Source organism: Cyprinodon variegatus, unplaced genomic scaffold (genome assembly GCF_000732505.1).
Source record: "Cyprinodon variegatus isolate N-32 unplaced genomic scaffold, C_variegatus-1.0 Scaffold534, whole genome shotgun sequence".
NCBI classification, from domain to species: Eukaryota; Metazoa; Chordata; class Actinopteri; order Cyprinodontiformes; family Cyprinodontidae; genus Cyprinodon; species Cyprinodon variegatus.
Genome location: NW_015150987.1, coordinates 485065 through 494634, shown reverse-complemented (window position 1 = coordinate 494634; position 9570 = coordinate 485065). Strand labels below are relative to the sequence as shown.

The 9570-nt window shown below is 44.3% G+C and overlaps 2 protein-coding genes across 2 annotated transcripts in view; one reads left to right on the top strand and one right to left on the bottom strand.

The window, feature by feature from the left end:
- Positions 1–3063, top strand: part of decr1 (2,4-dienoyl-CoA reductase 1, mitochondrial) — a 7952-nt gene extending 4889 nt beyond the window's left edge. Inside the window, exons 10-11 of the mRNA XM_015391286.1 lie at positions 2633–2695; positions 2789–3063. Of these exons, the coding sequence (XP_015246772.1) occupies positions 2633–2695; positions 2789–2848 (123 nt within the window). The 3' untranslated portion in view covers positions 2849–3063. The remainder of the gene's footprint in view (positions 1–2632; positions 2696–2788) is intronic.
- A 1167-nt stretch (positions 3064–4230) lies between these two features.
- On the bottom strand, positions 4231–9478 carry LOC107095273 (purine nucleoside phosphorylase-like). Its single transcript, XM_015391292.1, has 7 exons — positions 9184–9478; positions 8869–9041; positions 8173–8276; positions 6478–6653; positions 6222–6412; positions 4565–4644; positions 4231–4489 (listed from the first exon to the last, which is right to left on the bottom strand). Exons 1-7 carry the CDS (start codon positions 9204–9206, stop codon positions 4352–4354), a joined length of 885 nt encoding a protein of 294 aa, XP_015246778.1. The 5' UTR covers positions 9207–9478; the 3' UTR covers positions 4231–4351.
- Positions 9479–9570: the final 92 nt, after the last annotated feature.

The window sequence follows — 9570 nt, the reverse complement described above, 5'->3', positions numbered from 1 at the left end:
CTCAGAATTATGAGAATTCTGACTTTTTTCTCAGAATTCTGACTGAATTCTGACAATAAAAAAAGTCATAATTCTGAGATTAAAGTCATGATTCTGATGAAAAGGTCAGAATTCTGACTTTTTCCTCAGAATTATGAGAATTCTGACTTTTTTCTCAGAATTCTGACTGAATTCTGACAATAAAAAAAGTCATAATTCTGAGATTAAAGTCATGATTCTGATGAAAAGGTCAGAATTCTGACTTTTTCCTCAGAATTATGAGAATTCTGACTTTTTTCTCAGAATTCTGACTGAATTCTGACAATAAAAAAGTCATAATTCTGAGATTAAAGTCATAATTCTGAGGAAAAAGTCAGAATTCTGACTTTTTTCCCCACGTTAAACTGAAATAAAATGTAAAAATCAGTTAACTTTTTTTTTTTTTTCAGTGGCCCTAATCCTCTTCCGTAAGTTTAAAATCTATTTTTCATACAAAGCTAAAGGGATAAACACAAATCTGACGTCCTGCACATGCGTACTGTCTGAGTATGCTGATTGGACAGAACACTGGGAGGCAGCGCTGGAAATCCCCGCTGAAAGCTCTGTGTTACGGCCATCCTTTCGGGGATTTCCTGCTGCCGTTCGTAGCGGTTGGAAGTGAATAGAAAGAGTTTTTACTTGTTTGAAAAATGTTTGTGGTTAAAAACTTCATGTACAAGAATATACAGGGTTTCTGCGGCTCATTAAAAATCATTAAAAGTCATTAAATTATTATTTTTTAAATTAAGGCCTTAATTGGCATTAAAATTCATTAAATTTGATAAACGTGGCATTAAAATGCTTCGGAAAAGAAGCTTGAGGCGGAGAAAAGGCTAAAGAATGTAGGAAAATGCTAATTTGAACCAAAGTGGCGGGAAAAAGTCATGGGTATTTTTTTATGGCATTAAGATTATTTCTAAGAGCATTAAAAGCATTAAATAAGAGTTACTCATTCATGTATAAACCCTGATATAGAGTCGAATATTTTTTGTTGGCATATTTTAAAATTTTTTAGTTAATTTAGGTATTTATAAACTGTTTCAATGTTGTTTTCGCTGTTTTCTTTTCCTTTTCTAGTTTAACCCCTTTGTATTTATTTTTCATGTGCAGAATTTCTGCAGAAATGTTGACAGCTTGCAGGTAGTATCTAACCTGACAACAGCCAGATGCATGTTTCACTCCGCCTAGCTGGGCGGAGCGAGACATGCATCTGGCTGTTGTCAGGTTAGGTAGTATCTGTCCACCAAAAAACCTCCTGGAACGAGCGTTTTCTATTTGGCTGACGCTCTGGCATCCAGCTGCAAAAGTTCAAATTGCTGAACTAAAATGACCTCTCAACGCACCATTATGGCTTCAGGAGGGGTTGTAGATTTATATTGGTGAAGATTCCCAGTCATCCAGGTCATAGTCACTCCAAAAAATGTAAAAAAAAAAAAGAAAAAAGGACATAGACAGGTATGGGGTATTACAGGCTAACAGAGAAACCAAACGACTAACCTGACTCCGCCAGATGGATATGCAGAGCAAATCCATCTGGAAACCTTCCGTAGAAGTAATTTTGATGAAGGGGCGAAAATCCTGGTTAGCTGATTGGCCTATGTTGGTGATAGACGGGCCAAATAAACCAATCAGATCAACGAAGCATATGACGTACTAACAGAGCGACGACGAAGAGGAGCCAATTGATAGATCAAACTCTTGCCGAAACCAGTCGGGAGAAGAGCAAAAACATCTTTTCCTCTGAGAAAAGCCTCCAGAGCAGTGTTTTGCTCTTCTTTCAGTGAAGAAATACTCTGTAATTCCGATAAAACTTGCTCGATAGCCACGCTAACGCTAGTTTCATCGGCTGAAGCCGCCATGTTCTTTAGACTGAACTGTCGCGCTTCTCGTTGCGTCACACCTCAACCCGCCTCAAAGCCAACGCTGATTGGACGTTCGTTTGGTGAACGGCTCCAATTTTTCTTTAACGGAGAGTCTCCAGGCTGATCTGTGAGTGAAACCTTGAAAGCTGGCGAGATCAGGATGGTCTCACGAGGCTACCAAACGACCCCCATTCCAAAGGGGCGGAGCCGTTCGTCCGGTTCAACTTGCATGTTTTTTAAGCCATAACAAGCCTTTGTTTTTGGTCGACTCTATAAAACCTGGAACTCAAAGCTATTTCTGATATTTTGAATTGAAAAAAGCCTTCTGGATGGGAAGAGAACCGTCGTAAAACTTGGAAACAAAGTCCAGTGGATTGGGTTTTTTTACTTTTTTGAATTATAGATATATACTTTTATTTTTGCAGATTTTGGCTTTTAAACTCCTATTCATACAGATGGAGTATCCGACATCACATGCATGTAGCTGTTAACTATAAGAAACTAAAACCAAAGCTAAAATGATTTACATATTTCGACTAATATTTATAAATTCTGACAACTATGCATACGTTTCCTATTGGCAGTTGTTTGACCGCATAGGTGACCTGCTCGGCTTATATGACCGAATCTATTCTTCTTGTATATATCAAGAAGAAAAACTGAAGTCTAATTCAGCAGGTTGACTGATCACTTAAAGTCATGTGACCTGTTTCAGTCATGCGACTCGTTAAACTAACCGTTCCTGTTCTCAGGTGATCCGTTTCGATGGAGGAGAGTACGTATCGATGGCAGGAGAGTTTAACGAGCTCCGTAAGGTGAGCGTAGATGATCAGCTGGCCGCTCGCCTGTCTTACCTACTGGTTCCTCAGAGCTCTGAGTACATCTTCTCTCCATTACCCATATTCTAGGTGACGGACGATCAGTGGAAGATGTTGGAGACGATGATCAGAAGCACTAAGGGGTCGTAGGAAATGCTGCTAACTCATTGGACCGTGTCAACCACTCAGATCACAGTGTGCAGAGGCCCCGCCCTCTGCTGACATCCATGGATATGATTGTTTTCCTTAATGATTGTTTGATCGGCAGATAGAAACAAGCTTGGACCTCATGGTACAGTCTACACATGCTCAAATTGAACACAGATGTTTTGTGAGAAAAGAATAAAGGAAATGTTTTGATTTTTCTTCTCTGTCAAATGTTTGATTAATACACTCAGAAACCTCTGAATCAGTGTGGTTAACATGTCTCACACCATGGCGATGCACACAGCAGAACAAATGGCTAAACTCAACAACCAGGACCAGCTGATCCTGGCCCTATGAGTATAGTCTCCCGTCTCTTCGGATGAAACTGTCTCCTGCCTCTCATGCTCAACACCATTCTCTGCTTTTGACTTCAAATTAACAGAATTTATCTGAAACCCAATCCATAATTTGAACATCGGGGGTAGCAGCTTCAATAGGGAGACCCAGACGTCCATCTCTCCAGCGATTTAGACAAGCTTCTCCGGTCGAATCCCAAGGCGCTCCCTCGCCAGCTGAGAAACATAGTCCCTCCAGCGTGGGCCTCCTCCCGGTGGGACATACCCGAAACACCTTGCCAGGGAGAAGTCCAGGAGGCATCGTAATCAGATGCCCGAGCCACCTCAACTGGCTCCTCTCGATGTGGAGGAGCAGCAGCTCTACCCTTGAGTCCTCCCCAGATGACTGAGCTCCTCTCCCTATCTCTAAGGGAGAGCCCAGATCCTCATCCCGTCCGCTTCACACTCTGTTGCTAACCGCTCCAGTGAACGCTTTAGATCACGCCCTGATGAAGCCAACAGAACCACATCATCAACATAACCTGAACATATTACTGAAAAATCTAGAAAAGACACATTTGGACATCAAAGAAGGTTGCTCGTTTTTATTAGGAACAGAAACTCGAGAGAAACATGTAAAACAACAGCACCCCACAGAGTGCCTCCAGAGTCCGGGTCTCAGTTGTTCATTTTTCAGGAGTAAGTCAGAGTCTTTGGTTTAAGTCATGAGTCCCATATGGCTATGTTTCCAAGTGAGTCAGAGTTCTAAATGTTAATGTTTCAGTTGTGAGTCCAGGTCTCAGGTTTGAGCCCTTATCTGGGGTTTGAGTCAGTCTCTGATATCCGAGTCATAGGTTTGAGTCAGTGTAAGATGTCCAAGTCTTAGATGTCTGTGGCTGTGTCCAAATGTCCGCCCTAACCCCAAATCTATCAGTCACTATATATACAGTAGTAGCCTTTCACTTTCCTTGGGCCTTTGCTGGTCCTTGGCTAGTCCCCTACAATTCCTTTTTAATCTAAAATATTCTTTCTGTCATGATTTGTGGACATTAAGATTTCATTTCTCAGGTTTCCTTCCTGGTCTTAGATCCATGTCTTTGGTGGGTCTCAAAGTCCAGTCCATGTCTCAGATGTCCATGTCTTAGATGCATGTCCGGGTCTCAGTTGTGAGTCATTGCCTGTTGATGTTCTGCTGACAGCGTCCAATCAATGTAGTGACGAGTTTCTGAAGAAGCTCCGCCCTCATCTTGCAGATCTCTAGAACCTCATCGTGGTTCACCTTCTCTTCGCGGCTGTAGTCCAGAGACACCTGCCGAACGACCGATAAACCAGTTAAAACAGGTCTTAGTCAGGTACACAGAGCAACTCTAGACAGTTCAGAGACCTTGTTGGTGACGAGGGTCAGACCCAGAACTTTAAGTCCACAGTGTTTGGCCACAGTCACCTCAGGAACCATGCTCATACCTACAGAAAGCATCAGCACATAATGAGACAGTTGACCACAAACATCCCAGAACTGACCTTTCATACCGATTGGAAACTTTTTCCAATTTTTTTATGTTGTCCACCAATATTTAAAGGAAAAGTACGGTCATATTCAGAATACAAACTTCTGAAAGTACTTTACAATGTGTCTCATCACCAAAGCAAACTCGTCATATGTGTAGAATATTATTAATAAAGCCTATTATAATGTGCATTAACAAGCTCAACAGGGGTCCCATAAGGTTTCTGAAAGTTAAATCATATAATTTTACTATTCACTAATCATAAACCATGCCTTATTTATCCTGATATGGACTGGGTGATGTGTTAAGAACAAAAGGATGCCACATCATTTGATGGAAATGAAAATGATCAACCTACAGAGGGCTGAATTCAAAGACATCCAAAAAATAAAAAACGTGGTAGGCTAGTCCATTTTGCTGAAATTTCATTGAAGTAACTCAAAATGCTATTCAGTAATTTGTATGGCCCCCACGTGCGTGTATGCACGCCTGACAACGTCGGGGCATGCTCCTAATGAGACGACGGATGGCGTTGTGGGGTATCTCCTCCCAGATCTGGACCAGGGCATCACTGAGCTCCTGGACAGTCTGAGGTGCAACCTGGCCCAGAGGTGTTCTATTGGATTTAGGTCAGGCGAGCGTGGGGGGCCAATCAATGATATCAATTCCTTCATCCTCCAGGAACTGCCTGCATACTCTCGCCACATGAGGCCGGGCATTGTCGTGCACCAGGAGGAACCCAGGACCCACTGCACCAGCATAGGGTCTTACAATGGGTGCAAGGATTTCATCCCGATACCTAATGGCAGTCAGGGTGCCGTTGTCTAGCCTGTATAGGTCTGTGCATCCCTCCACAGATATACCTCCCCAGACCATCACTGACCCACCACCAAACCGGTCATGCTGAACGATGTTACAGGCAGCATAACGTTCTCCACGGCTTCTCCAGACCCTTTCAGGTCTGTCACATGTGCTCAGGGGGAACCTGCTCTCATCTGTGAAAAGCACAGGGCGCCAGTGGCGGACTTGCCAATTCCGGTGTTCTGTCGCAAATGCCAAACAAGCTCCACGGTGCCGGGCAGTGAGCACAGGGCCCACTAGAGGACGTTGGGCCCTCAGGCCATCCTCGTGAAGTCTGTTTCTGATTGTTTGGTCAGAGACATTCACACCAGTGGCCTGCTGGATGTCATTTTGTAGGGCTCTGGCAGTGCTCCTCCTGCTCCTCCTTGTACAAAGGAGCAGATACCGGTCCTGCTGATGGATTGTAGACCTTCTACGGCCCTGTCCAGCTATCCTGGAGTAACTGCCTGTTTCCTGGAATCTCCTCCTTGTCACACAAACTTATACCCACTTCCTTGGCCCACAGCTAGTTCATGATTGTCCCTCTGGCGTTGTGGCGTGGAATAACATAGCACAGACCACGCTTCAAAATTGGGCTTAAATCAATAATATCTGTGACCAGCTGACTGCGACACACTGCTCCGGGAGGAGAAAAAGCCTCTAACTCTTCCTCTAACAGTGTCCCTGTCTTACCCACAGAGTCACAGCCCAGTGTCAGCAGCACTCTGGCCTCAGCGATGGTCTCAAAGTTGGGTCCGCTCACCATACAGTATACCCCTGTTCTGATAAAGTCGCTGCAGCCAAGCTCAGAGCCGACATCCAGAGCCAGCGTCCTCAGGTCTTTGCTGTAGGCATCTGACATGCAAGGGAACCTGGTACCAAACCTGGACAGAGGACAGGTTTAGGAGGAAGAAGGTGCTACTGGTTCTGGTTTGTGTCCTTGTCTCACCGTTCATCATTGGGTCCACACAGAGGGTGCTGTCCAGCAAACCCAGGGAGGTTGATGTGGTCTTTAATGATCATGATGTCTCCAACCTTAAAGTCCGGGCAGATCCCTCCGGAGGCATTTGTCACCAGCATGAACTCCACACCCATCAGCTTGAAGATTCTAACAGGGAAAGTGACCTGAGACAAGGGGACAGAAAAATTAACCTCACTCGGACAAAAAAATCCGAAATAGGAGACGGTTAACTGTAGAAAGCAGCAGGGGAAGATTGGATAGAACTTCACTTCAATGATTCTGAGATTTTTTTTAAAATGGAGGTCTTCATCTTCAGTCCTCAAGACTCGTAACGTAGACACTGGGCAGAGATAGACACCATGGGAGAGTTCCAAGACCAGAACCATTACTGACCCAAAAGAACAAAGACTCGCATTGAACTTCCCAACAATTATCGTCGTGGTCAGAAAAATACAGACCTTTTTGAGAAGGTGTGTGTTCTGTTAGATCAGGATTTCAACTAACATTACTTAAGAACCAGACAATAAAACCCACAATTAAGCAAGCTGGTGGTAGTGTGATGGTCATAACTGCTTTACTACTTGAGCAGCTGGACGACGGGGCCGACTGTGGAGCTGGTTGATAGTTGCCTTTTGTGTCTCTGCTTCGTTCTCTACATCTGTTTGATTGACCCATTTCTATCAGCTATGTGTGTATATATCACTGCACTGCCTTGCCAACAGGAGCACTGTGCTTGCACTTTGCTTTGCCTAGAGATAAACTGGCTTGGCGCGGTCCAAACCATTGAAAACAACAGTTTGAGCAAAGACCTTGTATCATACTGTTTAAAAGGGCCATAAATCCTAGATCGGCTGTCAGGGGTTTGAGTCCGGGTTTGTTCACCTTTGCAACATCTCTTAGCCTGTCTCTTTCAACCCCATCTATATTGGGTGGTTGAACATTTCTTCACAGCATTTTAAATACCAGGAGTAATGTCTCTGTGTGATAGCACCCAGAGTTTATACGAGTTACACCTCCAATCCAGAAGGACAGGGTGTGGGGTACTTTCCTTCTCTGTTCTATGTGATTTTAGGGGTTTCACGTATTGTTCTTTGAATAGTGCATTCCAAAAGAATCTTGCAAGCAAGATGAACTGTCGAGAGGTTTGTGAATTCATAATCTCAAGCAAATACATCTTGCCAGAAGCCAACAGATCCATCAGCCTTGATAGAGAAATGATTCGGACCATTGAAATGCAGTGGCTGAAGCAAAACAAACATGGCTGCGCCTCTATTTCTTTTTGATAAACACGCAAAAGAATGCCATTTTTGCCTTTGTGGATGGGAAGATGTTTTTGTCTTCCTCCCGACCGGATTTGATAATGGTTTGATTTATCGGTTTAGTCTACCAGTTGTGAAACAAAGAATGTGATACATCACAGCTGCTGCTCCTGCTGCTGTGATTGGCTAAAAACTCGACATGGGAGGCAGATACCCAATCAGCATGTTTCTTTCTTTTCTTTCCAGCTTTTATTGTCACAAGTACAGAGCAACAAAATTAACTCTCTGCATTTAACCCATCCGTTTTGGGAGCAGTGGGCTGCCATTCATGCCTGGGGAGCATGAAGAATGGTACTGAATGTTCCACCCCAACGCTCTAATGTCCCTGTCCCTCTGCATGCTGGGTAGAGTGAAGAGGACCCACCTGACACAGAGAGTAACCCTCACACAGGTGAAAGTGGCCCTTCATGAAGACACAGGGTGTCTCCTCGATCGTCCCAAAGACCAGACAGCCTTCATGACCTGGAACTGGAGAACAGAGATGCATTGGTTACCATGGTGAGATCTGTCCACTACACCCTGACCCATGGCACTGAAGTTCTGCTTGTTTAGATACTGTCCTGCATGATGACACAATAACACTGTATTTTTCCTGTATTGACTTTACCCTTAAAAACTAGAGCTTAGTTCTAGATCTCAGACTGTCACTCTGGGTCATATGACTCATTCGGTGATAGATCCGACCCTCTCAGGTTACATAAGCAGGGTTTTGACAAGGGCATCGTTACCAAGTGCTGCTTATCGACCTGACTCTGCATCAAATATCTTTCTTTTCCAATGATGAATAAAACTGAAAATTATTGTGAAAGAGCTGCATTTAAAAAAAATGTTGGCACTGGTGGCCCTGACTGTAGGTTGGCAGGAGAGAGGGGAAGACGTGCAGTAAAAGGACCATTGGACGGGACTAAAACCTATGAGGGCCCTGTCAAGGACTAGAGCCTTTGAACATAGTCACACACTTCATGAAAGAGGCAGATTTTCTGAGTCCGATTCCGGCTGCTGCCCTAAAGTCACGCCTGCACCGCCACATGCCCCCCACTGGGTGGTGTCACTCACTCACCTGTACTGACTGGGAAGTTCGGGATGTCCTGGTACCTGAAGGTCTGCTTGTCGGCGGCTCCTTCGGCCAATAAGCCGAGTCCTGACCCGCAGATAACTGCCACCTTGGGTCGATGCCGGGTCTGGTTCAGTAGCCATTCGGTGGTCAGCTTGTAGTCTTCGAAGGAGCAGCAGCTGGAACCGGTTAGACAAACATGATTAGTTTCTCTCTGCCGTTCAAAGTGGAGTCAGTCTGGGGAAGAACTGTGACTCAGACGCTCAGCTGATCTGAGGATAGACTGAACAAGACAGGAAGTTAAGGGTGGGGTAATCTTACCAGGAGCTTCCTTTGGTGTGCATCTTCAGGGTGCAGAATTATTACAAGAAGAAGAAAAGAAAACAAGACGAGAGGGAGGGTCAGAGCATCCTCTCTTCTGATTGGCTTATTTACAACACAAACATTTTCAGGTTCATTGACTCCTTCTGACTATGACCTTTAAAATGTAATGTTTGTACAGCTTTTAGGCCTAATCACCTGAGGCCTGGGAGGGAAACCAGTCCTCTAGCAGATAGACCAGCAGCTGGTTCTGGTTCTGAATCTTTACCCAGTCCTCCATTGGTCAGTCAAGTTGATCAGCTTTAAAGGAATAGTACACCCAAAACATGATTAGCCTTCATTTTCTACTCACCCCCATGCTGAACAACACTCTGGAGTACTTTTTTG

What these genes read in the sequence shown, in the direction of transcription:
- LOC107095273 (XM_015391292.1), bottom strand. Translation starts at nt 9,206, where the DNA reads ATGCACACCAAAGGAAGCTCCTG. An exon ending in GAACTTCCCAGTCAGTACAG is followed by an intron (nt 8,277 to 8,868) that starts GTGAGTGAGTGA and finishes TCTGTTCTCCAG; the next exon opens with TTCCAGGTCATGAAGGCTGT. An exon ending in TGTGGACCCAATGATGAACG is followed by an intron (nt 6,413 to 6,477) that starts GTGAGACAAGGA and finishes TCCTCTGTCCAG; the next exon opens with GTTTGGTACCAGGTTCCCTT.